The sequence below is a fragment of the Eleutherodactylus coqui genome, chromosome 4 (genome assembly GCF_035609145.1).
Source record: "Eleutherodactylus coqui strain aEleCoq1 chromosome 4, aEleCoq1.hap1, whole genome shotgun sequence".
Taxonomy (NCBI): Eukaryota; Metazoa; Chordata; class Amphibia; order Anura; family Eleutherodactylidae; genus Eleutherodactylus; species Eleutherodactylus coqui.
In genome coordinates this window covers 287270175-287289336 of record NC_089840.1, presented here as the reverse complement: position 1 = coordinate 287289336, position 19162 = coordinate 287270175, and the positions used below count along the sequence as shown (strand labels likewise).

General features: G+C 46.0%; 1 protein-coding gene across 1 annotated transcript in view; it reads left to right on the top strand.

Annotated features, from left to right (window-relative positions):
* Window positions 1-19162, top strand: part of LOC136626751 (zinc finger protein 850-like) — an 85833-nt gene that overhangs the window by 9920 nt on the left and 56751 nt on the right. Inside the window, exons 5-8 of the mRNA XM_066601757.1 lie at window positions 216-1632; window positions 6460-6855; window positions 10092-10444; window positions 10656-10914. Of these exons, the coding sequence (XP_066457854.1) occupies window positions 216-1632; window positions 6460-6855; window positions 10092-10444; window positions 10656-10914 (2425 nt within the window). The remainder of the gene's footprint in view (window positions 1-215; window positions 1633-6459; window positions 6856-10091; window positions 10445-10655; window positions 10915-19162) is intronic.

The window sequence follows — 19162 nt, the reverse complement described above, 5'->3', positions numbered from 1 at the left end:
GTGAATCCACCTAACACTTGTCTTGTCAATCCCTAAAAGCTATTTTCACTATTTAGTCCCATGGAGCCACAAAATGAGTCACATAGGAATGACTAGATTAAATGACCTCCGGTCTGCAGTAGGATTTAGCTAGTCAAAATGTGTAATGATAAAAAGTGTTCCTTACTGGTTGTATTACTAAAAAAAATATATAAAATCTGTTTTATTCTTGGCAGATGATGGCACCAGAAGTTCAGAAGGACATCTAATATCAACAGATTTTAAATTACATGTTCATGATATCCTACAAGATACATATGAAGAACCTGCCATTATCCAAGATACATCCTCAACCCCTGAGAACAAAGATCTATTATCTGATCTTTCTAAGCAGATCCTATATTTTTATCCATCACAGCAGAATAAAATTCACAGTAGCAGTAGTGTTGAACAGCAGAGATATCACACAAGGAAGAAGCCATATTCATGTTCAGTATGTGGAAAAGGTTTTACCCTGAAATCAAATCTTTATAGACATAGGAGAATTCACACAGGAGAAAGGCCATATTCATGTTCTGAATGTGGGAAAGGTTTTAACCAAAAATCATATCTTGTAAAACATCAGAGAATTCACATAAGGGAGAAACCATATTCATGTTCAGAATGTGGGAAAGGGTTTAACCAGAAATCACATCTTGTTAGACATGGGAGAAATCACACAGGGGAGAAGCCATATTCATGCTCAGAATGTGGGAAATGTTTTAATCAGAAATCATATCTCGTAAAACATCAAAGAATTCACATAGGGGCAAAACCATATTTATGTTCAGAATGTGGGAAAGGTTTTAACCAGAAATCACATCTCATTAGACATGAGAGATATCACACAGGGGAGAAACCATATGCATGTTCAGAATGTGGGAAAGGTTTTAACCAGAAATCACACCTTGTTAGACATGAGAGAAATCACACAGGGGAGAAACCATATTCATGTTCAGAATGTGAGAAATGTTTTACGGACAAATCAGTTCTTCTTAAACACAAAACAATTCACATACGGGAGACACCATATTCATGTTCAGAATGTGGGAAAGGTTTTACAAGCAAATCAGTTCTTCTTAAACACAAAAAAAATCACACGGGGAAGAAACCATATTCATGCTCAGAATGTGGGAAAGGTTTTAACCAGAAATCACATCTTCTGAAACATCAGAGACATCACACAGGGGAGAAGCCATATTCATGTTCTGAATGTGGGAAATGTTTTACAGACAAATCAGTTCTTCTTAAACACAAAACAATTCACACAAGGGAGAACCCATATTCATGTTCAGAATGTGGGAAAGGTTTTACAAACAAATCAGTCTTTCTTAAACATCAAAAAATTCACGCAGATGAGAAGCCATATTCATGTCCAGAATGTGGGAAAGGTTTTACCAAGAGATCAAATCTTGTTAGACATCAGAGAACTCACAAACAGGTGAAGCGATTTTTATGTTCAGAATGTGGGAAATGTTTTAAGCGAAAATTACATCTTTTTACACATCAAAGAACTCACACAGGAGAGAAGCCATTTTCATGTTCTCAGTGTGGGAAATGTTTTATTCAAAAATCAGGGCTGGCATACCATCAAAAAAATTCACACAAACTGTGAAGCCACAGTCATGTTTTGAATGCAAGAAATATTTTACGCACAGATCACTCCTTAAATATTAAAGAACTTATCATGAAAGTAGCCATTTTTCTTTTTTTACTTGTTATATTGACATTGGAAAAAAATAATTTAAAGCGCGCTGTAAAGTCATATATTTAACAAGAGAAAGGGAAAGCAATTTAGATAACCAAATTATTGGGAAACATATACAATTACCAATTAATATACTAATGTGACCTAAAAATGTGTTGTTAGTTTTTAATTGATGTGTACTCTTAAAACCCATGTCCTTATGTTTGGGCCTATTTTTCTTCAAAATGTAAATGTTAAGACATCGCAGACCGTCTCGAGGTGAAGGAGAGCTGGTGGGTATTTTATAAGGACAATTTCATAGGTAATAACTGAATGAAACATTTAGAGCAGTGAAACCGGTTATGGCTCCTCCCATCCATCCACCTCATTGTTATTGGTTGTCTACTAGAAAAGGTTTTTGAGATTACAATATGCAGATATGATATCACTACTCTTCGGCAAGACGACCCAACAGTCATATCTCAGGGGTAGATTGTATCAGAGGCTGAGCGCCTCACAGAAGAACATCAATCATTTCATTTTGAAAGGTTGCAAATGGGAAGATGGAACAATGCCTCCACAGTGCCACCTATTGGATGGCAGCATTCCTGCAAGTCAATGTAAGACCTTTTAACAAGCTTTGTAATAATGACTGGGAATAGAAGCAAAAACGAGGATCTTCTCCTAAAAAAAAAAAAGTAAACCATACACAGATAGCCGTTTTGTAATATTTACCCCTCATCAGTGTGCAGTAGGTAGCACTGTACAGACAATGTGTCGGTAGAAAAGACCTTAACTATACTCGCAATATAATAAGAATCAAAACTGTGAAGCAGGTCCGGACTATTGCCTGACCCTGGGTTTCACCCTGCCAACTTCTGCTGGGCAAAGCCAATCAGTATAGGGTCTCGGTTAACATATTTCTTGCTGATGCTGCAACTGCAAAGTCCAGCTGCGGATTGGTATTTTATGGACAATGGAGTGGTAAAGTGACATTGAAGGTGCTGTGGAATACCACTCACTAGAGACAGAGTCTCCGGGAAGATAAGGTTTATTCATGGCCCACCAGGAGCATTAAAGGGGTTGTCTCACGCCGAAACGTTTTTTTTTTTTATTCAATAGGCCCCCCCGTTCGGCGCGAGACAAATCCAAGGGATGGGTTAAAAAAAAACAACAGTTTATTACTTACCCGAATCCCCGCGCTGTGGCGACTTCTTTCTTCCTTCACCAAGATGGCCACCGGGATCTTCACCCACGATGCACCGCGGGTCTTCTCACATGGTGCACCGTGGGCTCTGTGCGGTCCATTGCCGATTCCAGCCTCCTGATTGGCTGGAATCGGCACACGTGACGGGGCGGAGCTACGAGCACCAGCTCTCCGGCACGAGCGGCCCCATTCACCAGGGTGAAGACCAGACTGCGCAAGCGCGTCTAAAAACGCCAGAAGACAGCGAAATTAGACGGATCCATGGCGACGGGGACGCTAGCAACGGAGCAGGTAAGTGAATAACTTCTGTATGGCTCATAATTAATGCACGATGTATATTACAAAGTGCATTAATATGGCCATACAGAAGTGTATAACCCCACTTGATTTCATGAGACAACCCCTTTAATTCATGGCCTACCAGGAGCATTAATACTTCCAGCACAAGCCAAGATAATGCTCCCAGGATGAAAGGGCCGCTCTGTTTTTATACATAAGACTAACAGTAAGGGATCTCTGGGAAAATCTATCAGCGATCCTGAAGATCCCACCAATCAGGAATTGGCAGATCCTACTACTCAAACCTCATGGCCATCCTTTTTATTGTATCGCAAACGTGCGATTTCCGTTGCTATTATCTTTCTTGCAAGACAATCACAGAAAATGCAAGCTGCAGCAATGTTTCTGCAAGTAAAAGCAGTGCTGACCCTCAGACATCTCAGGAAGAAAATTTAGATTTTGCTACAATTTCCTCACGGTAAAATCGCGATCGCCAGTCTGAGGGAGCCCTGACGGATATCAAGGCAGAGGAAGTTGGTCTGGCAATTCACGGGCTTCAGCCCAATAAGTTGAAAGATTCATAAAACTTAACATGCAAGTTTTATAATACCTTTCAGGACATCTTGGCTCCCCTTTACCTGAAATATTAATGAATGTTTATTTTTAGGCATTCTAAGTTAAAGGGGTTGTCCCGTGAAATCAAGTGGGGTTATACACTTCTGTATGGCCATATTAATGCACTTTGTAATATACATCGTGCATTAAATATGAGCCATACAGAAGTTATACACTTACCCACTCCTCTTGTTGGTCCTTCAAAGATATGGCATGCCAGGTAAGGGGACTTAATTGGCCAGATATCTGATATGAGAGATCAGAGAGCTTTACATTTGTGAATGTTTGGGTTGGCAACTCTTTTAAAGTTGTGTCCAGTAACCATTAAAGGGGTTGTCCCGCGAAAACCCCTTTTTGAATCTTATTTTTTTCTATTCTCTTTCTTTCTTTCATTGGCTCACTTGCCTGTCTTTCCTTCCATCACCCAAAAATGGCTTAGTTAAATTTTTGCTATTTAAAGAGGCCTTAAAGGGGTTGTCCCGCGAAACAAAGTTGGGGTATACACTTCTGTATGGCCATATTAATGCACTTTGTAATGTACATTGTGCATTAATTATGAGCCATACAGAAGTTATTCACTTACCTGTTCCGTTGCTAGCGTCCCCGTCCCCATGGTGCCGTCTAATTTTCAGCGTCTAATCGCCCGATTAGACGCGCTTGCGCAGTCCGGTCTTCTCCCTTCTGAATGGGGCCGCTCATGCCAGAGAGCTGCTCCTCGTAGCTCCGCCCCGTCACGTGTGCCGATTCCAGCCAATCAGGAGGCTGGAATCGGCAATGGACCACACAGAAGACCTGCGGTCCACCATGGGTGAAGATCCCGGCGGCCATCTTCGCAAGGTAAGTAAGAAGTCACCGGAGCGCGGGGATTCGGGTAAGTACTATCCATTTTTTTTTTTAAACCCCTGCATCGGGTTTGTCTCGCGCCGAACGGGGGGGGGCTATTGAAAAAAAAAAAAAACCCGTTTCGGCGCGGGACAACCCCTTTAAGGTTGTCCTTTTGACTCTCCTGTTCTTCATGTTCGCAGTTGACCGTTTCCTTTGGACTGTTAATTGTAGACCACTAGATGGATAAGGAGGTGTAGGAAGTCACTTTGAGAGTGGTGGCCTATGCCAAAGATATATCGGCACCTTTGTTTCCTGTGTCAAAAATTCGCTAACCCGGGGCGTGACTTGGCCAGCGGCGGGAAAGGAACGCACATTAGGAGCTCCAGACCGGCGCGACCTATATAGCGGCGTCCTGAGGCTCCACGGATCCCCACCGACCGCAAAACACCACCGCTGGCATCGCGGCACCAGGAGGAACAGTTTGAGACCCTCCGCGGGTCTCTAGGCGGAGGAGAAGCACTGCGGCCTGCCCGGAGAGGCGCATCCCTGGACTAAAGTTATAGGCACTCCCGGCCGCCGGAAGCGCTGGACGAGCGGCGACGACTCCATACTATAGAGCACAGCCCAGGGCTGCGCGGCTCCCAAGACCCCCGCGGGAACCACCGCGGCTACAAGAACGCCAGGAGGAGCAGGAGACAGAACGCTCCGGCCCGACCGAAGGCTGCGGGACCCCAGACCCGGGGAGTCACTCACACACACCTCACTGCAAAGGAGAGGAGAAGCGCCAGAAAGCCAGGGGACCCTGTAAAACAGCCGAGTGGGTTCACAAGGGCACAAACAGCAACACAGCATACACAGAGAGGGGCAACTTCAGCTCCCCTAAACAGCGTGTGCACACAACTGCCCTTCCCCCAAAGTCTCCCCACTTACCATCGGGAAGCAGACAAGGGAGGTGGAGAAGCTCCAGGGACACTACGTGTAGCAGAAAGCAGAGAGGCTGGCTGCATGCAGGGGAGAGAGCTGAGAGCTTGCTGAGGGAGCAAAAGCAGCCCTGCTGCCACCTTGTGGTCACTTAACAGAACAACACCCCACAAAAGTAGAAACTCTCCTCTCTGAAAGGGAATTAACCCCTTAGAGGAGCATAAAAATACATTCTGCAGACAGAAAAACAAGATTTAGCGCCTTTCCAGTGACTTGCTATTTAAATTAAAAAGGGGAAACAAAACAAAGATCCTCTTTGCCTCAACGGCCAGTTGGCTCAGTACCAAACTCACATTTTCACTTTCACTTCTGTGCAATCCGAGGGACCCTGAGGAGAAGGACCCCTCCATACCAAAGATGGCACAACAAGATTGAGTGATGTAGTTCCTCCCCACACACACGGCTCTAAAACAGCTCAAAGCAAGGCTACCTAGCGCCAATGGACACTTACAACTGCTCTAACTAACCTGACTACGTCTCCCGTGGCTCTACATAAATACCATCCCTTCTGGTGAAACAGTCGGAACAGTAAAATAGACTTTCTCAACGCATACCTTCAGATTCTATTTACACACAATGGTTAAACTCCGCACCAAAGCGATTGCCCCAAGAAGACTATCGGAGTTCTTCCCCCCGGGTCCATGGAGCGGTAGGAACAAACCGGCGACCCCCCCACCCGAAGAACCCCGAAACAGCAGAAACAACCATCTCTCAAAGCCCTGCTGCCCCATCACAAAACTCCTCCCCGGGCTCCCTATCTCCTTCCTCGGGCAGCCCTTACTCTCCCCCCAAAAGCGGAGGCAAGAGAAATGTTCAAGAATCCCCTCCAACTTCTCCTTCACCCAAGGGCCCCGCAGCAAAACAACAAACCGCAAGAAGCCCCACAACAATCAGCCACTATTAACAACCTCCAAGCTTACCCAGACTCCGAGAGCCCCTTAACCATAAACACCCTGAAGAGCATGCTAATATCGCTACAAAAAGACATCTCCAACGACATACAAAACCTATCTGGACAACTCCAATCCAATATAGACCACTTAGCTACTCGAACAGACCACATTGAACAAAAACTCGGAGAATTTACCAAAGCCCACAACGAGTTGGTGGACGCTCATGGTAATCTAGAAGACGAAGTAGCCCAGTTGCGAGAGAAGGTCGTTGATCTAGAAGACCATTCCAGAAGGAACAACCTTAAATTCAGGGGAATCCCGGAGGCTGTGCCTCCTTCCGATATACCACAGTATTTACTCAAAATGCTACAAACACTCCTCCCGGACCTCCCCGAAATAGAATATGCGATCGATAGAGCCCATAGGATTCTGAAAACGTGCTCCGTCCCTGAGTCAGCGTCGAGAGATGTCCTGGCAAGGATTCACTTTTACAAAATAAAAGAAGAAATCCTATCAGTGGGAAGACGTAGGGATACATTGCCAGCCCTATACGAGAATATCCAAATATTCCCTGATCTTTCAGCGGCCACCCTGCAGTCACGTAGACTATTCACAGCAATTACATCGGCCCTTCGAGAGGCCCACATCAAATATAGATGGGGATTCCCAACAAAGCTTCTGATCTCCAGAAATGGAACTCTCCATGTTGCGACTACAGTAGAGGAAGGCATCTCCCTCCTACAACAATGGGAAATCCCTACACACCAGAAATCCCCTTCCAGAGTCGAAAAAGACTGGTCGATCGCTGATAAGCGAGGCAAACATGCGTAATTGGTGCCTGGAAAACGCCTAGATCCATTTTTGTACTTCTCTATAGCGGAGCCCGAAGTGGATGGTTTGAGTATTCTATCCCCCCCTAAAGTTCATTCATCCAGTGCATATTGGCGCTGGGTGAACAATGTTTTGACTAAGTTTAAAATTAATGTTTATTTTCATGTTTTATTCAGTTATAAAAATGCTTCCAGGAGGTCTCCCCCCCCCCCCCCCCACACCGTCACACCTGATAGGCTAAGACGTCACGACAGTTCAGCTTACAATCCCCCTAACAGTCATGCCAGTTAACATTTCTTCCCTAAACGTTTAAACAGCCCTTTTAAACGTAGTATGCTCTGGAGGCAGGCCATCAAATCCCACTCCGATATTTTCTTTGCTTGAGACCCATTTCCTAAGGGACAAACATCCCCCCTGTAAACACCCTAAATTTCCACACATCTTCCTGGCTTCTAGCAGGGAAAAAAAGAAAAGAGGAGTAATGATAGCAATAAGCGAAAACGTATCATTCTCCCAAAGAAAACTATTTGCGGATCCAGCAGGCCGCTTCCTAATATTGGTATGCGAGATAAACAACACCATTTACACCCTGGTAAATGTCTATTCCCACCCCCCCCCCCCCCCCCCAATAGACAGGCTAAATTTTTTAAACACGTCATGTCGGAAATGGCTAAAATCCGGAAAAGGAAACTTAGTCATCGGAGAAGACCTGAACTCAGTGCTGGATCCTGAGCTGGACTCCACGGCAAGCAACAGGGCATATCTCCTGTTGCCCCGATTATCCATGCAGAGGGGCTTTACAACGTGTGGAGATGCCTTCACGGGTCAGAGAAGGATTATACCTTCCTCTCTGCGCCACACGTATCTTACTCCAGGATTGATGTATTCCTGCTGCCGAAGAAAGGCCTAGAAAACACCCTTCAGGCCGAAATCGAAACAATCTCATGGTCCGATCACGCCCCTATATCCCTGTCCCTCAGAGAGTCATTCAAGTACACCCCATCATCTCCATGGAGATTGAATGAATACACTTTAAACCTCCCTGAACACAAAGCATCTCCTAAAGGGGAGCTAGAGGTCTTTTTCGCAAACAATATAGGTTCGGTCCCGAACATGTCCACCGTATGGAACACCCATAAAGCTTTCATGCGGGGCATGTTTATAAAAATCGGAGCCAGAGCAAAACGAAAAAGAGACGAGGAATTCAATCGTCTGATGGGTCAAATCAAATCCCTAGATTCCTGAAATAAAAGAGAACCATCCACACAAAAGACAGCAGACCTGTTCAACCTTAGAGCAAAGCTCCAAAACCTATTAGCCACTAAGCACGACATCTCATTTCTAAAACTAAAAATACAATTCTACGCACACGATAACAGGACAGGGGCCTTGCTAGCAAAACAACTCAAAGACGTAAGAGCAAAAGAAAGAATCAGACACCTGTTTGACTCCCAAGGTAGAAAAATCTTCCATCCCCAAGGGATTACCAACGCGTTCGCGGCATATTACTCCTCCCTATACAACCTAAAAGACAACCCAAACATTCACCATCCCCATAGCGAAGAAATACAGAATTTCCTTCAAAACATAAATTTCCCCTGCCTCTCACCAGAGCAATTAGACTCCCTCTCTGCACCAATCTCCACACAGGAAGTATTGGACAGAATCAAATTATTAAAGCCTCATAAGACCCCTGGCCCTGACGGCTTCTCAAACGGCTATTACAAAAAGTTCGCTCCAACCCTAGCCCCCCATATGGCGTCTGTGTTCAATGGAGCAATGAGGAGTGGCCCCTTCCCACCTGAGATGCTGGAAGCCCTGATTGTCACCATCCCTAAACCTGGGAAGGACAAAACATCCCCGGCCAACTTTTGCCCCATCTCCCTCCTAAACACAGACATTAAATATACGCAAAACTCCTCAGCATAAGATTACTCTCAATCCTCCCCCTACTGGTGGCAACAAACCAGGTTGGACTTGTCCCCCAAAGACAGGCCCCTGACGGTACCCGACGATTCTTGAATCTTGTCAGGGTGGCAGAAAGGAACAGAACCCCGGCCCTGCTCCTGGCGCTAGATGCTGAGAAAGCGTTTGATCGCATACATTGGGGATTCCTGGAAGCCACCCTGGGAAAATTCGGTTTCTCAGGACCCATCAAATCTGCTATCTTGTCTCTGTACTCGGCCCCAACCGCAAGGGTCCTCTCCTCAGGATGCCTTTCCTCCCCGTTTGCTATTTCTAACGGCACTAGGCAAGGGTGCCCCCTGTCGCCCCTAATATTTGACCTGATCATGGAACCACTAGCGGAAACGGTCAGAGTCAACCGAAACATCCAAGGAATGAAAATAGCCTAGCAGGAACACAAAATTGGATTATACGCAGACGACGTTATCCTCGCCATCACAAACCCTCTATCCCCCCTGAGACAGGCCCAAACTGCTCTAGTCAAATTTGGCGAGGTTTCATATTATAAGATCAATGACACCAAATCTCAAATGCTAAACTTAGGCTTAGACGCTAAGACTACTCAGTCTATCTCAGAATCCTTCCCCTTTTCCTGGTGTAAGGGCTCCCTGCCATATTTAGGTATCAACATAACATTCCCTAGCTCCCTAACCTTTTCCCAAACTTACACACCACTTCTACATCGCATCCCAAGCATTCTAAGTAAATTCCGCAAACCCTTCATTTCTTGGGCTGGCAGAATAGCAGCGGCTAAAATCATGATTCTCCCACGTATATTATACGTCTTCAGAACGGTTACTATCCCGAACCCCAACCACTTTATATCAAAACTCCAAGCTCTCATCAACCAATTTATCTGGGAAGGAGCGCATGCCAGAATTAAATTCTCAACCCTGGCAAGACCATATAAGCTAGGTGGTATGCAAGCCCCCGACATTAAGCGATACTTCACCGCAGCTACATTGGACCAAATTAAACATTGGTGGATCCCTGCATCCCCCAAGAAATGGGTGGACATAGAAGCAGCAACTCTGGGAGCCCCCCTGATCTCCCTCTTAGGAGCTACTCCCGCCCCACCCCCTACCAAGCATTCAAGCGTCGGTCCAGATATGGAACCAATTAATCTCCTCAACCTCAGAAAAGGTGACGGCCACACTCCTCCCACTGAGATTTCTATCTTCCATCCTCCTGGATTTTGAATACGGGACCTGGGAGAAATTTGGAGTTAAAAAGATTGGAGACCTCTATAGAGAGGGGACCATTATGGACTTCCCCACAATAGGTAAGATACACAAACTCCCTAATAAACTAGGCTTTTTGCATCTAAGATTAAGGTACGCATTACAATCCATAGATGTTCACAAGCCCACATTCCCCAAAGCGGCCTTCACCTTCTTTTCATTATCAACAGAGGTCTCTGGAGGCATATCTACCTTCTACGAGTCTTCATTCTCCCAGATTGCCAAAACTAAATCAATTCACATGACTCTATGGGAGCTTGACTTCAAACAAACTTTCAGTTTGGAGGAGTGGAGCCGGGCGCTATCATGGACCAAAAAGATCTCACATGGCATCTCTCACTGGGAATCTTCCCAAAAGATATTTCTCCGCTGGTATCTTACCCCGGCAATAATAGCTAAAATGAACCCTTCAACCTCAGAAACTTGCTGGAGAGAGTGCGGTGCAAAAGGCACCTATTTCCACATGTGGTGGTTATGCCCCATGATACGGTCCTTTTGGAACCTAGTATTTAACCTAATACACTCCGTCACAAACCAGCACGTACCCCCGGACCCTCACCTGGCTCTCTGCTTCTTGAAAACAGACAAAATATCCCCTTTCTATTGAGCCATCACCTCACACATTATCCTAGCGGCACGTCTAGCAATAGCTAAACACTGGAAATCAAAAGAAGCTCCCTCCATATCAGAGGTTAGAAATTCGGTGGAACTCACCTTCCACCTAGAGGAAGCCTACTTGCGGGGATTTGTTTCCCAACACCCCCGTACATCCTTTTAGGCAACTTGGTTGGACTACACAACGAAAAAAAACCCTATAGAGAGGAAGGGAACCAGGGAAATAAATGAAGAAGGGGCCGTGAAGGATAGATAGAAAGGAGACTTCCACAAGCTAATGACTCCCCCCCCTACCTACCTCAAGCAACCTTACACCACTACCCCCTCTACCCTTCTTCCCTACCTTTTTCCAACCACAGCTTTAAAATTCAGAACCCACCCTAAAGTGAAATGACCTGTTAGCAGAACCCTAAAATGATCACCTCTTTAAAATATGGAAATGTACCTCCGATGTTTTTGTTTACGTCTTTATACTTATATATATTTTTGTTTATGTTCATGTTTTAATCTCAACACTGCTATGATTATTGCTCACCTATTAACCCCTTGAGTGGCACACCGGGAAATTTTCCGGGACGAGCTTCACTGCTCATAGCGACATAGCCTGGAAGATTTCCGGGCTATGTATCACTATGGGAGCTGCAGAGCACAATGCCACAAGCTGTGACAGTGTGTTCTGCCTGCACAGACCCACAGAGAACAAAGCAAGGGCTTTGAAAAACCAGCAGAAGATATTGCCGATATGCCGGCAATCTCCTGCTTTGTTTACAGGTTGCCATAGAGATCATCAGCTTGTCAGAAGCAAGCCGATGGTCTCTGTGGCAGGGAGAGCTGGTGCTTGGCTGTGAGAGGACAGCTAGGTACCAGCTCTTACAGTAGAGATCAGAGAAAACCTCCGATCTCTGCTGTGTTAACCCTTTACATGCTGCAGTCTATGTGACTGCAGCATGTAAAGGGCTGTCACTGCAGCATGTAAAGGGCTGTCACCATCGGACGCCCGGAATGTGATCAGGGGGTCCTGATGGGTCCCTGTGGAAGTCCCCTAAAGGGACAAAAAAAAAATTAAAAGAAAAAAGAAAAGTAAAAAAATTATAAAAAAATAATCAAAACACTTCTCTCCCTTTACTTTGTAAAAAATCAAAAATACAACCACACATGTGGTATCCATGCGTCATAATGACCCAGAGAAGGAAGTTAATACATTATTTAACCCCTTAATGACATGGCCCCTTTTTTCCCTCCCCGTTTAAAAAAATCACAACTTGTCCCGCAAAAAACAAGCCCTTATATGGCCATGTCAATGGAAGAATGAAAAAGTTATGGCTCTTGAGACGCAACTGCAAAATTAGTTGAAATTCAATGATTAGACCATTTTAAAAAACCTGCCCTGGTGGGCACGACAGGGTGGTAGGAAACCCGCCACTCAAGGGGTTAAGGTGCATCTTTAAAACTGTGAAATGTTAATTTTGAAAAATTCTAATAAAAACGCAATCATTAAAAAAAAAATTCGCTAACCCCCTACCATTCTTCTGGCATCAGTGCTCACATTCTGGGTGCTATGATGCTAGGAGTTCTAAACAGTGATGCTGCGGCCTCTGATTGGTAGGAAGTGCTAAACTGACTTCTGCTTTTAACAGAGAATTTCTATGACTGATGGTACGCTATATGTACAAATTACTTCAACTATTTCTTTGCTGTAGACTTGTCGTGGGCATTTTTTTTTGCATGCCACGCCTTCAGCTAACCTAAGCGGTCTATATAAACCAACACCAACTCCAAACACCAGCTTAGGTAGGTGTAAGTAATCAATCTGCAGTCACTGGAATGGGTAGTCTGGCCTTGAAATAACAGTGAGGAGATAGTTTGGCAACTTTGTTTGGGTTTGTTGGGCGCAAGCAATACATGCCTGCACAAACCTGGTCACTGCATTGTTGAACCATTGGGCAATGAAAGCAGAAGATAATATACCACACATTACCTCCTTTGACTGGTGAGTTGGCCCTTTTTACCCCTAGGGGCTGGTTACTGCAAAAAGGACAACAAAGGAAGTTGCTCTAGCTTATGTATCCATCCTTCAATTTCTAAAGGGCCTCCAAAGTCACTTCCATGGTGTGAGCCTAGACCTTGATGACAGCTATCTGTTTGGGAAGAGATAAAGCCAACAAAGTTCTACTCTGCCAAAATAGTGTAAAATCAAATGTGATTCCAAAAGGCGTACATTAACAGTCTTTCCTTCAGGTAGTTTATAGACTTCAGTGAGTGCCATCAACTCAGCATTCTAAGCAGACTTTCCAAGAGGGAGTGGTTTTTTGCCAATTACCTCGTTTTTGGTTACCACTGCATAGCCTATCTTCCTTGCCCATTTTCATGGAACCTGGAACCATCTACAAAAACTCAAATCTACATTAGCAATGGAAATTTCAACAGCATTTTTGTATAAGAGTTGTCTTTTCTTGATCTATTATGATTTATGGCCCTTTTACACAGGCTGTTTATCATTCAGATTCTCGCTGGATTGTGGAAATCTGAAAGATGATTGCTCAGTGTAAATTCATGCACCGTCTGAACGACAAACAGTCATTTATTCGGGTATTGTTCAATTTATGCATGTATAAAAACTGACCAATGTTTGGCCTGTGTAAACAGCAAGTCATTCATCTATTAGCGACTGCCTATATACTGTAAATGGAGGAAGGTTCGCTGGAACGAACTCCAGTCTGCTCTGGCTCCAGTCATTCAGCGATGATGCCTCCTGTGTAAACGCACAGGAAAGATTACCACTAGGGTGAATGTTGGAAGCATCTGCACTAGAGATGAGCGAGCACCGAAATGCTTGGGTGCTCGTTACTCGAGCCGAACTTTTTGTAATGCTCGAGAGCTCGATTTGAGTAACGAACCCCATTGAAGTCAATGGGAGACTCGAGCATTTTTCAAGGTGACCCATGCTCTGCATAGGGGAGGGTGTGTGAATTGGCTGAAAACATCAGAAAGTGATGGAAACACCACAGAAATGGATAGGGAACAGCAGGGGCAGCATGCATGGGTGCATCTGAGGCTCCCAGGTCGCACTATTAAGCCAAATTGTGGGCAAGAGCCTGGTGGTCACCCCCCTAACAATTTAGTTGGGCCAGACCATAATCAGCAAGGCACACGCGCTGGCACATCTTAGCTAAGCACCACACTAGGTGGAACAAAGGCCAATCACCGCCTGCGGGTTACACCACTGCCTCTCCTCCTGTGTTACATGCTGGCATTGCTGTCCAATCCCCCCCCCCCCCCCAGGACACAGACACAAGCCTGCGTCCACAGTGTACCGAAATTTTTCCCAGCGCAGCGTCCAGCTGTCCCCATCCCAGATGGGGTAAGGCACACCCCTTCGCTTACTTCACTGACGGGAGCTCAGTGACACCATAGGCTGGTCCTTCGGGCTCCTGACGTCCGACGAACCAATGCCGCCCCCGCGCGGAGCGGCAAGCGAAAGAGTAGCGGCCCTCTCCTTTCATCCTGGGGGCTCGGGTCAACCTGCGTATGTCTGGGAGTACTGGGCAAGAGCTGGCGGTCTTTGACCTATTTTCCCAAAGCGCTGAGAAGTGGGGATGCACACACTCGAGTCAACGCACCGCAGCCACTCCTCTGCCATCTCCCTTTGGGGCAGAGCCACTGAGTCCCCACTCTGCCTGTCCAGCTGGGGTAGCTGGGGGGCTGCTGTCCGGCCCAGGCACCCCCTTCGAACGGCCAGGCACACAACGACACCTCTGCTGGTTGAGGAAGCGTGCAAAGAGAAAAAAAATGAAAAAAAACGCCTAACACCCCACGGTAGGGCCAAACCTCCGAGCTCCAGGGGACGCCCAAAAAAGCGTCGGCAGAGGCCGATTTCGACGGAGCATTCCCAGCCACGAGGCAATGCGAAGAGGGTGTCAGAGAACCAGTATGAGGAAAATCCTGGGCAGTCCAGGCCAAGCGCTGCTTCCAGGATGGTGGAAGGAGCAGGCCTGTTTGCCCTGATAGCGCTGACAGCGGTAAAATAAGGCCTCGTACAATGTCATGACAAACACCTTGTCGGGGCTAATGGGAAAGAGCTGTGGTCTTTGACGCGTTTTCTCAAACTGCTGAGAAGGAGCGAGGATGCACTCAGTCACTGCACCGCAGCCTCCCCTCTGCTGCCTCCCTTTGGGTATTGCTGATAAATTAACCTATGATCATAATTCCTCAGATGGGGACTCAGATGCCAGTACTTCTACACATCTCCACAATTCAACAACCTATTCTAAAGCAAAAGATTTTTTACCCAGAGTGCGGGTGAAACCCTGAAATATTTGTGTACCAAGAGTAAAGGTGAACCCCTAAAAGGATTTGTTTACCAAGAGTATAGGTGCACCCTTGAAAGATTTGTTTACCAAGAGTGCAGGTAAAAACCTGAAAGATTTTTTTGAGCGACAGCTCGTACTTGCTTGATGGGATTCAGGTGGCGGTCCCAGCCCCTGCCTCTCCACGAGGGGCTTGTTAACCAGTGCCCCGGGAAAGACAGCATGAACTGTAAAGAAATTAGTGACCAAAGATGGACACTGGGCTGGGATACGTTTCCGTAAGCCGTGTGACCCTTTTAAAATTGTGCTTCATAGCTGACAAATCGCAGACAAATTAATGTATGATTGTAAGTGCCAACCCATGCCACCTCTATCGCAGCATTTCATTAGCCACAAAAGCCAGCACACCACAATTTAGTTGGGACAGACCATAATTAGCAAGGCACACGCACTGGCACATCTTAGCTAAGCACCTCACTAGGAGCAACGAAGGCCAATCACCGCCTGCGGGTGACACCACTGTCTCTTCTCCTGTGTTACATGCTGGCATTGCTGTCCAATCCCCCCCAGGACGCAGACACGAGCCTGCGTCCACAGCATACTGAAATTTTTTCCAGCTGTACCCATCCCAAACGGGGTAAGGTGCACCCCTTCGCCTACTTTGCCGATGGGAGCCAGTACTCAGAGGCGAGTATTTCTACATTTTTTATGAAGAAAACAACTCATTTTAAAAAGAATAATTTTTTTTTTACCAAGATTGCAGGTGAGAACCTGAAAGATTTTTTGAGTGAGAGTGCAGAGTATTTGTTTACCAAGAGTATAGGTGAACCCCTGAAAGATTTGTTTACCAAGAGTATAGGCGAACCCCTTAAAAATTTGTGTACCAAGAGTATAGGCGAAGCCCTGAAAGATTTGGTTACCCAGAGTGCAGGTGAACCCCTGAAATATTTTTTTTAACATAGAGCTCGTACTTGCTTAATGGGATCCAGGTGGCGGTCCACTGACAGGCAAGCTACAGCCTGTCCCAGCCCGTCTCTCCCCGAGGGGCTTTTTAACCAGTTCCCCAGGGAAAGACAGAATGTACCATGAAGAAATTAGTGGCCAAACCAGGACAATTCATTCTGTCTCGGTGTCAGATAGCTGGACACTGTGCTGTGATACATTTGTGGGTGTATTAAGCTGGAACCAGCACGTTTGCTGAACTCTAGTGGTGAACCTCTTCATAATAGGGGGCAAGAACCTGGAGGCGGCCCTCAGAAAAAAATATTTTGACAGGGCCTGGAGGCAGCCCTCCGAAAAATAATAGTTTTTGCAGAGCCTTTTGGCCCTCTGAAGAATTGGCTGTTCAGAGTGCTGACATGCTGGATTAGGAGGAGGAGGAGGATCAGAAAAGGATAGATCAAGCTATTTCTACCCTTTTTTGGGGTGATAGAGGGTACATGGTAATCCAGTTTCAGCTTAAAGATACTTTATGTTAAGTTGCTTTCCACTAGTGGAGAAGAGAAGTCTGGGGAAATCCAGCCTTTGTTCATCTTTATGAGTGTAAGCCTGTCTGCGCTGTCAGTTGACAGGCGGGTACACTTCTCCGTGGTAATCCCTCCAGCAGCACTAAACACCCTCTCTGATAACATGCTAGCAGCTCCAAGGCGTACAGCACAAGTTCATACCACGTGTCTAGCTTTGACACCCAATAGTTATATGGAGCAGAGGGATCATGGAGGACGTTGGTACGGTTGGCTATGTACTCCCTCATGATCTTTTTACAGTGTTCCCTCCTACTTAGCCTTGACTGGGGAGCGGTGACACAGTCTGGCTGGGGTGCCATAATACTGGCAAAGGCCTTGGAGAGTGCTCCCCTGCCTGCGCTGGACATGCTGCCTGTTCCCTGAGTCTCCCCTGCTTGTTGGCCACTGAACTACGTCCTCTACCGCTAGCATTGCCAGATGGGAAGTTTAGTATCAGCTTTTCCACCAGGGCCTTGTAGTATTGCATCACTCTCGTACTCCTTTCCTCTTCGGGAATGAGAGTGGAAAGGTTCTCCTTATACCGTGGGTCGAGAAGGATGAACACCCAGTAATCTGTGTTGGCCAGAATGCGTCTAATGTGAGGGTCACAGGAAAGGCAGCTTAATATGAAGTCAGCCATGTGTGCCAGAGTCCCAGTACACAACACATCGCTGTCCTCACTAGGAGGATGACTTTCAGTCTCCTCCTCCTCCTTTTCAGCCTATACACACTGAACAGATGTGAAGGAAGTAGCATGGGTACTGTCTGCAGTGTGGGCAGCAGTCTCTTCCCCCTCCTCCTCCTCCTCTTCCAATACGCGCTAAGAAACAGACCAGAGGGTTGTCTGGCTATCAAGAGGCATATTGTCATCCCCATCTTCTGTTCTATCCGCAAAGCGTGGGCCTTAATGCTTAGCAGCAACCTTCTCAGCAGGCAAAGCAGCGGGATGGTTACGCTGATAATGGCGGCATCACCGCTTACCATTTGTGTTGACTCCTTAAAGTTTCCTAACACCTGACAGATGTCAGACATCCATGCCCACTCTTCTGTGAAGAAGTGCAGAGGCTGACTACCATTCCGATGGGCATGTTGCAGCTGGTATTCAACAATGGCTCTACACTGCTCGTAAACCCTGGCCAACATGTGCAAAGTTGAATCCCAGCGCGTGGGCACGTCGCACAACAGTCAGTTGTGCGCACACGTGATGTACCTTGCTGAGCAGCTCAGACAAATTGGGGTAGTTTTTAAGAAAGTGCTGAACCACCAGATTGAACATGTGGGCGAGGCATGGAACGTGTGTTACTCTGCCAAGCTGCAGAGCCACCACCAGGTTATGCTCATTGTCACACATGACCATGCCTGGGTGGAGAATCAGCAGCGTAAGCCACAGATCTGTCAGCTCAGTCAAACCCTGTAACAGCTCTTGGGCGGTGTGCCTCTTGTCACCTAAGCTCAGTAGTTTCAGCACGGCCTGCTGACGCTTCCCCATGGCAGTGCTGCAGCGCCTCGAGCTACCGACTGCAGGTGACGTGCTCACAGATGGTAATTAACGCGTTATCCACTATCCACCTCATCACCTAATCGCACTGTTGTCATTTTAATAATGGTGTACCACGCGGACCTGCAAACTGTGAAATGAAGCTATGGAGCGTAGATATACTTCTCTCTCAGTAGCAGGCACTGTTTCACCCCGCCCAGGACCTCGGCTTCTGCCCACACCCTCATTCGGACGCCCACATCTACGTCCACGTCCTCGACCCTTACCCCTAGTGTTGATCATGTTGTATAATGCACTGCGTAAAAATGCTACGCAAACTGTGAGGCATTTTGGTAAGCTTTAAGCCAAAAATAGACAGTGTAAAATGGGTACAGTCTTGTTATATAGTGAGGATTGACAGGACACAGACTAAGGGTATTTTATGTACTCTTTAAGCCAAAAATACACCGTGTAAAATGAGTACAGTCTTGTTATATAGTGCGGATTGACAGGACACAGACTAAGGGTATTTTACGTATGCTTTAAGCCAAAAATAGACCGTGTAAAATGAGTACAGTCTTGTTATATAGTGTGGATCAACAGGACACACACATGGGCCTATTATGCAAATGCTTTAAAACAAATAAAAAAATGAAAAATGAGAGTTTTGTTAGTTCCTATATAGTCTGTGTACACCAGTAGAAGTATACTCTATA